The following is a 16,489-nucleotide window of genomic DNA, read 5'->3' on the forward strand; positions in this document are numbered from 1 at the left end:
GACTGAGGGGAGCTATTGGCTTGGGCCATGGATTGTAAATGTCCTGCAATGCATGGCACTCTCCTGCCCAGTGAGGAATGATCCTACCCTATTAGAAATTCTGCTGCCTCTCTCTGCCTTGCCAGCTTCACTTCCTGCTTCCTCCCTGTGCAGCCATATGCAATTCCTTCTGCCTGGCCTCCCCCACCTCCAGAACCAGACAGGTCCTTGCTATCAAGGAGTTCTGGAGGATAGAATCAGGAGAATAATAACATTTAGAGAATAACAACTGTAATAACATTCACAAAGCAACTTTCCTTCATGGCGGTTTTTGTTCATTTTGCTATGTAGAAGCTTTTAACACTTTTCAGTAGTTAAATTAAGCAACATTTTATTTCATGGCTTCTTGATTTTAAGTCACATTTGGCTTTTTTTCTTTTTCTCTCCCACAACTTAAACATTATTTATTTATATTGTTTTCTCCAGCCAGTGTTTGTTGGGATTCACCCATATGCTTATCATTTCTTTGCTTTCCATTTCTTCTTGCTTTTCAGACCTTCCTTCTGGGATTATTGTATTTCCTTTTTGAAGTATAGTCCCTTAGAAATTCCTTTCCTGAACATCTGTTGGTAATAAATTCAGTTTTCATCTGTTTTAAAAAAATTTAAGCCACATTTTTGGTAACTTAATTTTGATATGCTTTCAAATTTACAGAACAGTTACAAGAATAATGGAGGAACTTCTGTATGTCCTTAACCCAGATTCAACAATTGTTTATGTTTTGTTGTATCTGCTTTGTCGTTCTTTTATGCCGCCTCCTCCTGTCCCACTACCACCATCTATATCCACATACCACACATGCAACTTTTTTAGTATGTTGGAGACATTTTACTCCTTTACCCATAAGTATTTTACTATATATTTCCTAAGAACAAGTATATCTCTTGTGTAACCACAGAACAATGATCAGAATCTGGATTTTTAACATTGTTATAATACTATTATCTAATCCACAATCCATATCCTAATTTCCTTAAGTGTCCCAATGACTAATAACTTTGAGCATCTTTTCATCCTACTTATTTCCTTAGCTTAATCTCATACCGTACTTCCACTCTCACTGAACCTCTACCCTTGCTGTATTGAACTCCCTGCTTATAGTAGCTCTGTACCTGTCATTGTCACTTTCTGGTGTGTCATTCTTGATCTGCCTTGTGTGCTCATCTCTCACTTCTTCATTGGGTGAAATATTTATGTACATTTTCAGATTTTTGTTTCTGGGAGACCTTTCATGATATCTTTGGAAAAGAAAAATTCTTGACTGTTCACAATCTCTACCTATAATTTATTCTTTCTACTCTTGTTTTCAAGGCAGTTCATTGGACTTTACACCATGGCTCATAATCCTAATATGACCCATTTGAAGATTAATCGGCCAGTTACTGCCCTTCCTCCCCTTTGGGTAAGGTGTGACAGTTCAGATCCTGAAGGGACCTGTTGGCTAGGAGCTGAGCTTATCATGACAAATAACAGCATTACAGGAATTGTCTTATATGTGGTCAGTTGTAAAGGTGAGAGCTCACTCTTACTGCTTTTATGGGTGTATGGGTGTATATTTATTTATTTGATAGTCACTGTTTTGTGGTTTTTACTGAAAGTTGATATCGTTTAGAGGGAAGTGCACTCGGTGGAACTTGTGTTAGCCACCATGAATTTAGTCTAGTGTATAACTTGCAGCATGTAGGTGATATTCCAGAAACAGATCTCCAAAAGTCTGGACAGGAGTTTATGGCTGTTTTGTTTGGGTTTCATCTGATTTGTATGGGTATAATTTTGGAAATTTTCATTAAAGGATCAGAAACGGAATATAATGACAATCACCTGTGATTTAAACCTAAATTTCAACTGTTATTAGTGTTAAGTTGTAGTACCCTCAGAATTTTAATTTTCTAGTGTTAAGATGTAATTTTGAATTGTACATTTAAATTTTTTCCTTCTTTCATGTCCCATAGCTGATAAAAATTATTTTGAAAACCTTGAAGACTTAAAAAATTCACATAAGAAAAGACATCACTTGTCTACTGTAAGTATTTCTCTTCTCATATTATTTTCTTCAAACTGTTACTGACCTCACTTCCTATTTAAAGGTTTTTTTCACTTCTGTGTGAGGACATGCTTTTCTGTGGTATCAAAATGTTTGTTTGTTTCATATCAGCTAATGACTAAAATTAAAATATATGCCTTGCCTTTTAGCTAATCTTTGCGATTAAAAATAATTGTCTTATTTTTCCATTTGGGATGAAAGTATAGTACTGAAAATGGGCCTTTGGTCACATGAAAGCATAGCTGTTAGTATGCTGGATGCCCTCTTTTCAGGTTACAGCCAGGGGCTTTGCCCAGTATGAGCTCTTGAAGTCCACTGCCTTGGATGATACAGTCTCCACATCACAGACTACGATCACTTTGGATATTTCCTGGAGTCCTGTGGATGAGATTCTTCAAATCCCTCCACTCTCTTCAACTGCAACTCTGGTAGGAGCAAGCCCTGTTTTCTGTTGAGTTTACTCAGTGTAGGTTTAATTTGGTCGTTGCTGGTGCTGCATGCTTCCAGTCCCAGCCCTAGCCCCAGCCCCCCCGCCACCCAGCTCTTGACAGCTTGTCCCTGAAGTACCCAGAGAGGCCAGTGGAGGTTTTGCCAGGTGGTCTGATCTATAAGTTGCCCACAGCACTGCAGTTATATAACTTAAGAATTTTCCAGTGATTAATAAAGTCTCTTGAGTTGGAACTCAAGTGAAATTATCAAAGTGGCATCATCTCTGCTATTTTTATTATTATTTTTTCAATTGCAGCTGACATTTAATATTATATTAGTTTCAGGTGTACAGCATAGTGTTGGACATTTATATAACTTATGAAGTGATTCCCCTGATAAGTTTAGTAGCCACCTGGCACCATACACAGTTATTATAATATTATTGACTGTGTTCCCTATGTTGTACTTTACATCCCTGTCATCTCTGCTATTCTTTTTTTTGTTGTTAATCCTCACCAGAGAATATTTTTTTCCATTGCTTTTCAGAGAGAGTAGAAGGGAGGGAAGGTGGGAGAGAGAGAGAGATTAATATTGATGTGAGAGAGACACATCAACTGGTTGCCTCCCACACATGCCCTGACAAAGGGTGACTGGGGGCAGGAAAAGAACCAGCAACCCAGGTATGTGCCCTTGACCAGGAATCGAACCTATAACCCTTTGGCATGAGGGCTGACACTTTACCCATTGAATCACACCAGCCAGGACATCTCTGCTATTCTTAAAGGAGTGCATATATTGGCACTACATCAAGAATTATTCTATTGAGCCTTTTCACCCTATAACATTTCTAGGAATCTATCTTAAGAAATTAATCAGAATTGCTAACAAATACATGTACAAAGCTATTCGCAGTGATATAGCTGTGTTTCCAAAATATTAAAAACAAGACCTGAATGTTCAATAGGGAGATGACTAAAATAGATTTCCATGATGAAATATTACACCTTCTTGAAAAATCTATATTTAAAGTGTCTTTTATAATAATAGGAAATGCTTATTAAGTAGACAAGTAGAAAGTGTAAAATTGAATGTATAGTACAATCTCAACTATGTTTTTTAAAATGTGTACACAGAAGCCTGGATAGCTCTTTATTAAACTAGTGGTTCCTGCAGGGTGGTGGGATTATGGATGATCATATTCTTAATGCTTTTCCTTCAGTAGGAATTTACATACAACAGAATTTAATTTTTTTTTCACCCCCTTTCTTTTTAAATAATATCTTAGGGTTGTAAAATTTTACCTCCAGGTAGGACAGCATACTGTTAGGAGTCTAAGGAACATATTTATTCAGGGAGGTGTATTTTTGGTATGTGGTAATGCTAAGTTTATCATTGAGTCTTGAGCTGTATTTATATTTCTCCTACTTGTCCTTTGGAAAGTTGGTGGGAGAGAGCAGGAGAGCATGTAAAGAGAGCAATTGTTCCAGGCAGGTACAATTGTGGTATAGAAATGGGGTGTGATGACCCTAATTTAGGTTACTATATTGGGATGATCTATGGTATCTCTGAGTGAGATGTTCTAAGTGAAGTTTTGCCCTACTTTTTCAATTCATTAGTGCTTTATGAAATGTATTTTGTAATGTGTGGGTAGTTTGAAATGCAAGTAACTGTTATCCTTATGCTGAGAAGATGGGATTACCAGTGAAAACTGACTTTGGGAAATTTTTAGAATATTAAAGTGGAATCGGGAGATCCCAGAAGTCCTTTGAATCATCTTCAGAGAGAACTGAAATTTCTCCTTGTGAGTATCCTGGCATTTGTAACTTGCATTAAATCTCATGTTTTCGTAAAAAATGTTTGCTAATATCATTGTTATTTAGTTTTGTGTTCTTCAGAATTTGTTCCAAATGTTATGTATGCATTGGATACTCTTGGCAATTTGGGCAGCTTAATTTTACTATGTGGTAGTTGTCCATACATTTAAAGTGAGCATTAGTTAGATAATTAATAGCTACAGTTCTGCCTTTTTTGACTGGAGTGTTTGGTTTTTATTTATTGATGGATTCCCCTCTTTCCAGGTGAGTTAGCTGCCAATTTATTTCACATGCATATGTAATCTGCTTGTTAATAGCTTGGGTTTTGATTGATGCTAAAGATTAATGAGCATATATTTCAAGAATTTGATATTTCAGTAATTTTAGCTCCACTCTACAAATTGAATCTCAAGGGGGTGCCTCATTTTAATGCAGTAGAAAGTCCAAGTGTCTTAGCTTGTCGTACAAAGTCAGTTATGTCCAATCACTGCCCTACTTTTTTTTTAAACAGCTTCATTGAGATATGTTACATCCCATAAAATTTGCTTGTTCAATGGTTTTTAGTATACTTACAGAGTTGTATAACCATGACCATCTTTAATTTTAGATCATTTTCATCACCCCCAAAAGAAATCCCATACCCATTAGCAGTCACCTGTCACCCCCATCAGTGGTCGCCCCTGGCAATCACTAATGTGCTTTCTGTAGTACTTTTTCTACCTTTCTCACTTGTCTTCTTGAAAGCTCCTCTTCCAAGACTGCTTCTCTTCCAAGCATGTGGGCTGCCATCATGCTTCTGCCCTCATGTCTCTGCCCTTTTCTCGCCACCCTGGCAGAGCTTACACGTTCAGTGATTTGACTGATGCCTTTATGAGGGAACTCCAGATCCCTTCTTTTTCTTTTTCTTTTTCTTTTTTTAATCCTTACCTGATCAGGGTACATAATATTTTTATGTAAATTTCTAGTTTGTTTTACATTTGTTCCCAATTATTTCATATGTATTACCAGTTCTTTTTTTTTTTTTTTTTTTTTTTTAAATATATCTTTACTGATTTCAGAGAGAGGAACGGAGAGGGGGAGAGAGAGAGATAGAAACATCAATGATGAGAGAGTCATTGATCGGCTGCCTCCTGCACGCCCCCAGCTGGGGACTGAGCCCGCAACCCAGGCATGTGCCCTGACCGGGAATCAAACCACAATCTCCTGGATCCTAGGTCAATGCTCAACGGCTGAGCCACTGCCATCCGGGCCCAGTTCTTCTTAACCAAAATTAAAAGCATCTTCAGGCCAGGCTCATCAGTTTTGACTCTTGTAGCATCTATGCACATGGCATCATAGTTCAGAACATTGTCTTTGGGTGTATGTCCTAGCACCGTCAGTTACTAATTGTGTGACCTTAAGCAGGTTACTTTAGCCTCTCTTAGCTTCAATAAAATGAAGGTAAATAGTAATATCTGCTTCATAGAGATTTTGTGAAGATTAAATAACATATACTATATATGAAACACTCAGAACAGTCCTGGCATGTGATTAAATACTCAGGAAATATTAATACTATTAACTGTATCCTTACTGATTAAACTGTGTTTTCTGCTAACAAGCTTTTGGGTTTTTTAAATCTCCCATAGGTTTTGGCTGATGGTTTGAGGACTGGTGTAACTGAATGGCCTGCACCTCTGGAAGCAAAATCTGCTGTTGAACTTGTGCAAGAATTTCTGAATGGTGTTTGTTTTCCTAATTCACGCTTCTACATTGTTTATTTTTCTTAATTGGGAATTTATACTTGCTTTATTTAAATAGAAGTTGTCTTTTTAGACTTTGTATTGTTTTGGGTTGGGCTATATAAATTATGAAGTCTGTCGTGGTCAGAAGGACGGCTTTCAGTTGGAATTGCTAATGGCAACAGCCTAAGTAATTTTAAGAATAAGATTTAATTTAAAATTAATATATCACAACCATATTTGAGATTGTAGGAGAAGAGAGATGGAACAGTAATAGTAATGTTCAAGCACCTGCCATGTGCCTAGCATTGTGTGTCGGGCTTTCACTCTACCTCAGTTCACCCCTACCCAGGGTGTATCTATTATGACTTCCATTGGAGAGTTAAAAGTAATTTGCTAAAATCCCCACTTGTACTTTTACTGTCCTCATTTGCTACTTGAAAATAAGATTAGGATGGAAATAATTTCGAAAGCAGAAAAATAAAATCCAGAATTAATAAGTTTTTGCCACTTTTCTAGACTTAAATAAGCTGGATGGATTTGGTGATTCTACAAAAAAAGACACAGAAGTAAGTGATTGTTAGCATTTAGAAATGTACACTGAAATAGCTTTTAAAATGTGGTTGTACTGTTGTCCTTCATGCTGTATCATCCATGTCAAATGGATCTGGTACAGCAAAGGCAGTGGAGAGTAATCTTTTCTTGGTCTTTAATGTCAGCACTGGTGATTGTTTTCCTTAAGGGCTGATAAGTAGTTTTACACAGAACTAATACATATGTATTACTAATTCTCAACTGCAGAGATGTAGAAATGAGTATGTTAATATACTATAACATGGTATTACTTTAGTACATTAAAAGACGGCATGTTAATATGCCAGAGGTGATACTATTATTATTATTTTTTAAATATGTTTTTATTGATTTCAGAGAGGAAGGGATAGGGAGAGAGAGATAGAAACATCAGTGATGAGAGGCTCATTGACTGACTGCTTCCTGCACACCCCTGCTGGAGATCAAGCCTGCAACTCAGGCGTGTGCCCCGACCAGGAATCGAACTGCGATCTCCTGGATCAGAGATCAATGCTCAACTGCTGAGCCACGTTGGGCAGGCCAGAGGTGTTATTATTAAATTAAACTAATTGTGTTGTTATATAATAAACAGGAAAATGGAGACAACAGTAATTTAATTAAATATTTTTACATGAAGGAAAGTTGATGCTTATCTTTGGCATCACAGTTTTAAAACAATTTTAGGGGCCCAATTTTTCACTGTCTATTGATCTGTGGCTCCTCATTAGTGAATGAAGTTGTAGAAAATTCATTCACATCTTTCTCTGTGTGTGTGTGTTCATGGGCCCACATTTTCTCAGAGTAACATTTGAAAGTTTATTGGCCTTAAACTAATTCACTTTAAAAAAAAATTAAACTGCGTATTCTGTGGCACTTCTTTTTCAGACAGTGAAGCATGACAGTGCTGCATTTGATCGTTCCATCGAGTGTCTTTTCACAGTACGGGGAGATCTCGATTTTGCTGAGCAGCTGTGGTGCAAAATGAGTAGTAGTAGGTGTTCATAATGGTTGTAAAATAAAAAAATCTTTTTCTGTTACTTCTTAGGTTTACTTTTAACTCGGTCTTTTGGAAATAATACAGCGTGTCCAAGTCTGGTTCCTGTTTTACAAATTCATTTCTAATAATACACTGGCATATTCTACTCAAGAATTGTACTAATAATATAAGGCAGTTCATAGAATCTATTCTTTTCTTCTGCCTAAGTCTTAGGTGGGTTTTAGGCTGTGTTTATATGAATCAAAACATATACCTTAGTGAAATTGCAATGATTAGAGAAAGGAAAATACATTCCTTAATATTCTACTAAGTGTGTTATTTTGTGGCAGTTTAATTTCTTTCTTTAGAAATGCATTGTCTTTTTCTTTTCTCTTCCCCATCCATAAAGTACAGATACTTGTCTTCCTTTTTACTTGTATATGCTTAAGATTAATGACATATTTGATCTGCAGAAATACCATGAAAATAATGTTAGACTGACTTGTTTTTCAAGGTGTGATTTCATATCAAGACTTGGTAAAGTGTTTCACGTTGATCATCCAGAGTCTACTACGTGGTGATATACAGCCATGGGTAGGTTTAGTATTGTGTGTGTTGAATGTTTTTCCAGCAGCATAGCATGATGGTTAAGGACACAGGCTCTGGAACATACTGTCTGAGCTTGAGTTCCAACCCTGTGACTTACTAGCTGTGTAAACTTGGGAAGATTCCTTTTTTCGTCTGTGTGCTGGTTTCCTCATCTGTAAAGTAGGGGTAGGAATAATACCTACCTCATAGGTATTTGTTTAGGATTAATTTAATTAATGTAAAGCTCTTAGCACCAAGCTTATGGGTAAGTGCTCAGTATTTATAAGCTACTAATATTGTCATTGTTACTATCGCTGTGAACGATAATTCTCATGTACTACTGATAAGGGTATAATTTGGAACACTCTCTTAAAAGCAATTTTCATAATGATCCTGAAAATGTGTCATGCCCTTTGAATCAATAATTCTTTTGTTAGGATCCATCCTAAACTTAGACATGTGTATCAAGATTCTTTATATTAGAATAGTCATTAGAGTTTCATTTATGGTAGCAAAAAATTATAAATAACCTAAATTCCCACTATTAATGAAACGACTAAGTAAATAATAATATAACCACATAATGGCACATGTAATAGTTGCTAAAAAGTGATGCTGACAGATGATGTGGAGAAATGCTTGTAGTGTTGAAAACGTAAATTTTGGAGAGAAAAAGTGGCAGCAAATATGCTAAAATGTTTTAGCAGTACTTCTGGTGTTAGGGTTACAAGTGAGTTTTTCTAACTGCATTATAAATTTCTATACTTCATGAATTTTCCGTAATGAATTTGTGCTTCTGTAATCAAGAAAGAGCTATGTAAAAAGCTAGAAACAAAAAGATTCCTTATTGAATAGGAATTACTGTAAGTCATGTGGAGGTTAATTCATTACTATGAAGCTTTGACACTTCAATAGGTGTGAACAGAGGTACATTTCAGAGCAAAGGCATTCAAACTGCCCCTGGTTAATTGGGCATTAATGATTCTGGGTGTTGTTGTCTTGGACATTGAGTTTTTTTCTTGAGAGTTTCTTTGTTTGTGAAATGCTTACAAGTATATCCCTGCTATGTGCAGTGAGTGAAAATGAAGTGAAAATAGTTTTAAAAAAGAAAATTCAAAAGATTGTGATGAAAATTATAGATCACAGAAAGATAGTGGTGAGAAAATGTCAGATAGTTTAGGTATGCTTATAATTAATTGTTTAACATTTGGAACATATATTAGATCTGTAAGTTTATAGCTCTTTTTAATTTGCAAATGATCGAGTTAGTATGTTGGATATCGTAACCAATGAGGAGTTCCTTATGACACATGCATGGACCATTGAGGGAGTTTTCGGCTACAGCAGATTTTCAGTGTAGTTGAAGATGTTTGATTTGGGCATAGATGCTCTATAGCACTTGGCCAGGAGAAGAGATTTTCTGGCTGTAAAGCTTCAAAGGACCAACTCTGCCTTCTTTTTGGTGGAATTGCATCTGGGGTTGATAAGTCTCAACTTTTCTTAATTGCTTTGGACTTGAACAAATGAGGCAGGAAAGGCACTTTAGAAACTATGTTTGTAACTTGGGGGTTTTTATTCAAACAATTTATAGTATCAGGAGACAAAAGATGCAAGCTTACAATTTTTAGCTTGTAGCTAATGCAGTTTGCTTCTCTTTTGCTTCTTGAATTTATTTATGGTTTTATAAAATTTTCTTGATTTCTAGCTCCATAGTGGAAGTAACAGTCTACTAAGTAAGCTCATTCATCAGTCTTACCATGGAGCCATGGACACTGTTTCTCTCAGTGGGACTCTTCCAGTTCAGATGCTTTTGGAAATTGGTTTGGACAAACTAAAGAAAGATTATATCAGTTTTTTCATAGGTGAGTCCCTTTCCAAGCTCAAAAAATTAAAAAGTATATCACAGTTGTATGCTCATAGGTATTCCCAGATTTTATCTTTCTACTTGTCCCTAGTCATTTGTAGTCCTGGCTTTGCCCGTGGTTCACGGTGACTCAAACACTTTCATTCTCTGGGGCTTTAGTTTCTTCCTAGATAAAGATACTTGGGTCCGGCCGGGCATGGCTTAGCAGTTGAGCATCAACCTAGGATCCAGGCGATAGGGGTTTGATTCCCAGTCAGGGCACATGCCCGGGTTGCAGGCTGCAGCCAATCAATGACTCTCATCATTGATGTTTCTATATCTCTCCATCTCCTTTCCTCTCTCTGAAATCAATAAAGATATATTTAAAAAAAAAGATACTATAGTGTTTGTTTTTAGTTTGAACATTTTGAGATTCTGTGAGGATAATTTAGTAAATTAGGGCAAGCTGTGATCATTTTTAAAATAAGGACTAGTATGTCTTTATAGTATAATGTGCCAGAAAATTTGACTATCTCTGAGGAACTGTTTAGCTTGAGCATTTCTTTTATATATGAACTATGAAAGTTTTTACTTAGGTTTTTTAACATGTAAAAGATAATACCTAAAGCTTATTTGCATATATGTTTTTTTCATAATAGGTCAGGAACTTGCATCTTTGAATCATTTGGTGAGTTTATTTTTTAATCAAAACTTGGTTTTTCTTTTAGTCATTCATTCTGTATATAATTATTAAGTGCCTAATCTGTGCCTCTCTGTCCTAGGTCCTAGGAAACAGAAATGAGACAGTCAGTGCCTTTAATGCCTACTCTGTAGTAACTAGACAGACAGAAAAAGTAGCCCATTTGGTGTCATTAATCATTTTCTATAAATTTATGATACTGACATATAGTTGTATCCTGCTCAAGCCAGTGTACCCATTTATCTAAAGTAGTTAGGGAATGCCTGTCTTTGATAGACCCTATAAAGGGATTTTTTCTTTATATTCTCTTGACTCTTTTCTGTTACACAGATTCCAAAGAATTTATGATGTTCTTTAATATATGGATTCAAAAGAGACTTCTGGTTTCAGGGTCATGATTACAAACTTTGGTATTTTTCTAGTGTCTTTATTTAGGAAGTTTAGGAGATCGAACTGCATCTCTACTGACCCTTGACATTCGATGGAAGATCCTTTTAGAAATGAATCTATAGTAGCAGCTCATTTGTCATTTGTCTCTTAATAAAAATACAAGATAGAAAAACTCTAGCTGTGTCTGTTGTGCAAAGTAAGACTCGACTGGATTTTTTGGAGGTTTAATTTTTGCTTTTCAAATTTTAGACATTTTATATATCTTTTTAGTGGAAACATGCTCTGTCTATATCTACCTATATATAAACGTATACATACACATATATACATATACATACACAGAGGGGAATGGTTTGATACATTATTTTAAACTTAGAAAGCCTTTAACATTTTTGAAAGTTAGAATACTGTATAGGGCAAATATACCCTTAATCTCATCACTCAAATGTTAATACTCTAATTTTTATGAATTCCCCTCTAGTCATTTCATATGCCTGTTTTTTTAAAAATATGGTTTGACTTCAAACTTTTGACACAATAGTCCTTAAACTTGAGAATCTCCTAGAAGGCTTGTTAAAATGCTAACTCCTAGGCCCCGGTGACTCGGTAGGTCTAGGGCCAGTAATTGTCTTTTTAAACAAGCCATCTCCTCCAAATAACACTGATGTTTTCCCTTACTGTATTAGTTTTCTGTTGCTGCATAACAAATGACTACAAACTAAAAAGCTTAAATGAACACAAATTTATCTCACTGTTGCCAAGGGTTGGGAGTTGGGCACATTTTAGCTGGGTCCTCTCTGCTCAGGGTTTTGTCAATCTGCTACATTTTCATCTGAAGGCTTGAGGGAAAGATCTACTTCCAAGTTCCCTCATTTGTTGTTGGCAGAATTCTTTTCCTTGTGGCCTTATGACAGAGATCCCATTTTCTTGCTAACTGTTGGCCCAGGATCAGTCTTAGGTCCTTGAGGTTGCTTGTGGGTCCTTGCCAGTGTGGCCCTCTCCACAACATTACAGGCAGTTTGTTTCTTCAGAGGCAGTAGGAGAACATCTCTAATGTTTCACCTTTTATTTACTTATTTATGTATTCATTCATTCATTCATTCATTCATTCATTTTTTTTTTTTGTTAATCCTCACCTGAGGATATTTTTTCCATTGCTTTTCAGAGAGGGAGGGAGGGAGGGAGGGAGGGAGGGAGGGAGGGACGCATTGATTCGTTGCTGTCCTGACCAGGGGTAGGAAGGGAACCCGAAACCCAGGCACATGACCAGGAATTGAACCTGCAACCCTTTGGTGTCTGGGCCAACACTCATTTAGCCACATGGGCCAGGGCATGCTTCACCTTTTAAAGGGCTCACCTGATTAGGTCATAGTAATGACTGTAATCTCTCTCTTGGTTGATTCAAAGTCAATCAGTTAGTAACCTATTCACAAGAGTGACATCCCACCATATTCAGAGGTTCTGGCTCGCTCAAGGGGAAGGGATTATATAAGATGTGTACTCCAGGGGGTAGGAATCCTGGAGACCGTTGTAGAATTCCACCTACTATATTTACCATGGCCTTTTTCCCTAGGATGGCTTCTCAGAAATAGTATTAGAAGGTCTGAGCATTTTATGATGCTTGCTGTACATTGCCAAATTTATTTTCTAGAGGGTTATACCACCTTACCAGTGGTCTATGTGAGCGGAATCTTAGCAGTACACTTGCTTAACTTCTTGGTACTTCAGGCTTATTACCTATTTCAGAGGTGGACACTTCTGTCAACCTTGCAAGGGTACTGAAGTTACGAATTATCTGTGGATTTGCCGTTTATTCCATCTGGAGAGGTGGGTGGGTAGCATAGTCATGCACTCAGCCCTCCTTCGTGAAGCAGTTCTGTGATTTGCTTTCACCGAGAATATGTAGAATGGTTTGCTTAGAACATTTTCAGTGAAGATTTTACTTACAGATTAGAGAAATAGTATTGAAAAATGGTATAGTCTATCTAGCTGCCTCCTGTCTGCTGCCCCCCCCTCCCCCCGTGAAGTAAGCCTTCAGACTTAGGTTTAGCAGGCATAGCCATATTCTTTCTAAAGACTCCCCTTAATTTTCTCTCTATTTTGCTTATTCTTTTTTATTCTAGGAATATTTTATTTCTCCATCAGCAGATATACAAGAACAAGTGTATCATGTTCAAAAACTCCACCATATTCTAGAAATAATAGTCAGTTGCAAGCTTTTTATTAAACCTCAACATGAGCTCCTCTTTTCTTTAACACAGTAAGTATTTCTCTGTTGTTTTTACTCACATAACAGTATTCTCTTCTGAAATAGTTGCAACCAAAATATATGCCTTTTTTATTATCGCTTAGGATAGAATCTGTGCACCCTGTCTTCACAGTAGCAGAATGGTTCTAAGTCACTGTCATAGGAAGGAAAGGCTTTGAGTTCAGAAGGAATCAGTTTGACACTTGGCTCTAGCATTTCCTAATGTCCAGAGGAAGTTTCCTTTCATTGTATCTTGTTTTCTCATCTATAAAAGGGATCTAATAACCTCATGTGTTTGTTGTCAGGATTAAATGATATAATGTATATAAAGTACCTGTCACTTAGTAGGTGCTTAATAAATATTAGTTCCTGTCTTTTCTTTACATCCTTATACATACTGGCCAAACTAATTGCCAGCCATCTATATGGTAACTAAATGGATTTAAATATTACCAGACCTCTGTCAACAGTATTGCTGTAATTTTAGAGATTTCTGCAAATCAGTTTGATTAAAATTAGTTTGGAATAATTCTCATACCTGGATTGCTCGTGTCTTGTGTGTATTGGAGGTCTCAAACTGGAAATAAGTGAACCACCCAATGGCAGGGCTCTGTTTCTTTTTCTCTGTGAAAGGAAATGTACCTCTGCCTTTTCCACACTTAGAATTTGCCTCAGTTGTAAAGGGAAAAGTACCAAGTATTGTTTTTTCCGTTAAAGATAAGTAGTATAAACAAGTTAATTCTAATCCCTGAAAACCATGGAGGCAATGGTTTTCTCTTTTGCTTCTTTGTTTATTTCTTTCTGATAGCTCTCTCTCCCCACTTAAGCCTTTATTTGGGCTCACCGTAAATGTATTTTATATTTATAAGAAATATGTCTACTACTAATTTTTAAAACGCAAGTGATATTTCCTTCAAAGAAAAAGAAATATTTGTTTTGTTGGGAGTGGGGGTATTGTATGTTTGTTTTTTATTTTTGTGTCTCTGAAATTATTCTGATGTTGATGTTGTGATTAGTGGTATTCAACAAAATGTTTCCCTTGTGAGTTTTAGACTACCAGAAAGCCTTTATCTCCAAGTGGCATTTTTTTAATTTTCATAGATCCTGCATAAAATATTACAAACAAAATCCTCTTGATGAGCAACACATTTTTCAGCTGCCAGTCAGACCAACTGCTGTAAAAAACTTATACCAAAGGTAAGCAATTCAGTAATTAAATTGTACTTTGTTTGGTTATGATTCTAGGCAGTTTTGGTGTCTGTTCCATGGGGACCTCATAACCCAGAGCTGCTTCTCCTCTGAAAGCTTCATCATCTTACCCCCTCTCTGGACAGAGTCTGGTAGAGTTCACCCTCTGCCCCACCTTCTCCCACACCTTTTGTCTACTCTCTTTCCACCAGTGAGCCTCTAGTCTTTCATTTTCTCTCAATTTGTAATTCCTTTGCTGAACAGGATGGAAAGTATAGCCAGAGAGGAAATGGCAGTGGAAAAAGAATGATCAGGGTGCCCAGCAGGGCTTGGCTCAGTGGTTGAGCGTCGACCTAGGATCCAGGCGATCAGGGTTCGATTCCCGGTCAGGGCACATGCCCGTGTTGTGGGCTGCAGCCAATCAATGACTCTCTCATCATTGACATGTCTATCTTTCTCTCTCTCCCTCTCCCTTCCTCTCTCTGAAATCAGTAAAGATATATTTAAAAAAAAAAAAAAAAAAAAGAATGATCAGGGTAATAACAAAGTCAAAGGTATGGCAGTGGGAGTGAGAGAAGAGTTTGGGATTGGGGAAGTAGAGAACTGTGAGGCTAAGACAACAGATTCGCCGTCCACATGATACTGAGTTTACCTCAAATGATGGTCTCCCCTCAGCATATAATACACTTAAACTTTCTCTCATACTAAAGGCACTCTATTTATACCCTTCCTCAATTTAGTCCCCTTATTGAAACCCCAGCACTCCCATGAAACTGCTCTGGCAGAGGTCATCAGTGGCCTTCTTTTTTAAAGATTTTTTTATTATCGATTTTTTTTTTTAGAGAAAAAAAAAATCCATTTGTTGTTCCACTTATTTATGCATTCATTGGTTGCTCCTTGTAAGTGCCCTGACTGGGAATCAAACCTGCAACCTTGGTGTATCGGAATGACACACCAACTGAGCTACCTGGCCAGGGCCTATCAGTGGACTTCTAATAGCCATATCTGGTGGACACTTTCCAGTAAAACAGTGTATTTTAGCTCCTTGTGCAATTAGCTGGCCCACCAATTCTTTCTTCTTCAGTAAGCACTTATAAGGCAGTTTGGCATATAACAATTGCTTTCTTGACCTATCCCCTTCTCCATTTCTGTGACATAGCAGTCTGTCTTAATTTTAATTCTACCTTTCTGGTCCACCTCCAAGACAGAATAGTTCTCTATCAACTTCTGTCTGCTTTTTATATGCGAGTTTTCACCAGAACTCTGTTTTCTGCCCTCTTTTCTTCTTACTTTCTATCTTTCCCTGGGTGATTACATTCATTCTCAAGGCTTTTCAGTTCCTCTGGGCTAATGCTAATTCAAAACCCACATCTCCAGCTTCTCCTAAACTTCAGAGGCATATTTCTAAATGCCTATTAGATGTGAATCCCTAACTTCAATGTCGTGTAGGTAGGTAGCTCAGACTCTAAAATCCTGACATTTAGAATTGTGACCTGTTGGTCTCTTCTTCCTTAGTGCTTATCCCATAAGGACTTTACTAAATGACTGTAGAGGGAAGAAAGGAAGGAAATAACTAGTTTTCCCCCCCCTTTGATGTTTTTTATTTCCTTAGCGAGAAGCCACAAAAATGGAGAGTGGAAATAAATAGTGGTCAAAAAAAGGTGAAAACCGTTTGGCAACTGAGTGACAGTCTACCTGTAGACCATCTGAATTCCCACAGACCTGGTAAATATAGTTTGTAATCTATTTAGAGAAATTGAAAATGAAAATAAAATTTTACTGGTAGAGATAATTATTACAGTTCCTGTGCCCAACTTTAAATAATTTTCCTAAACTCTACATGTAAAACATATTTATTCTGAAAAACATCATTATTTCTCATCCTGGATAGAGGAGCTTTTATTAAAAGCGATCAAGCAGTAGGGACATAGGAGGA

General features: G+C 36.9%; 1 protein-coding gene across 3 annotated transcripts in view; it reads left to right on the forward strand.

Moving 5' to 3' along the window:
* The window catches only part of ZWILCH (zwilch kinetochore protein), a 29,259-nt gene that overhangs the window by 5,987 nt on the left and 6,783 nt on the right, over positions 1–16,489 (forward strand). For all 3 annotated transcript variants that reach the window (XM_081159011.1, XM_081159012.1, XM_081159013.1), the window contains exons 5-17: positions 1,351–1,550; positions 1,992–2,062; positions 2,356–2,511; positions 4,242–4,313; positions 5,955–6,048; positions 6,567–6,616; positions 7,506–7,611; positions 8,111–8,190; positions 9,890–10,046; positions 10,687–10,715; positions 13,241–13,377; positions 14,467–14,562; positions 16,166–16,278. In XM_081159011.1, coding sequence (XP_081015137.1) covers positions 1,351–1,550; positions 1,992–2,062; positions 2,356–2,511; positions 4,242–4,313; positions 5,955–6,048; positions 6,567–6,616; positions 7,506–7,611; positions 8,111–8,190; positions 9,890–10,046; positions 10,687–10,715; positions 13,241–13,377; positions 14,467–14,562; positions 16,166–16,278 — 1,361 coding nt within the window. The remainder of the gene's footprint in view (positions 1–1,350; positions 1,551–1,991; positions 2,063–2,355; positions 2,512–4,241; positions 4,314–5,954; positions 6,049–6,566; positions 6,617–7,505; positions 7,612–8,110; positions 8,191–9,889; positions 10,047–10,686; positions 10,716–13,240; positions 13,378–14,466; positions 14,563–16,165; positions 16,279–16,489) is intronic.

The sequence above is a fragment of the Miniopterus schreibersii genome, assembly GCF_964146895.1.
Source record: "Miniopterus schreibersii genome assembly, chromosome: 1".
In the NCBI taxonomy this organism is placed as follows: Eukaryota; Metazoa; Chordata; class Mammalia; order Chiroptera; family Miniopteridae; genus Miniopterus; species Miniopterus schreibersii.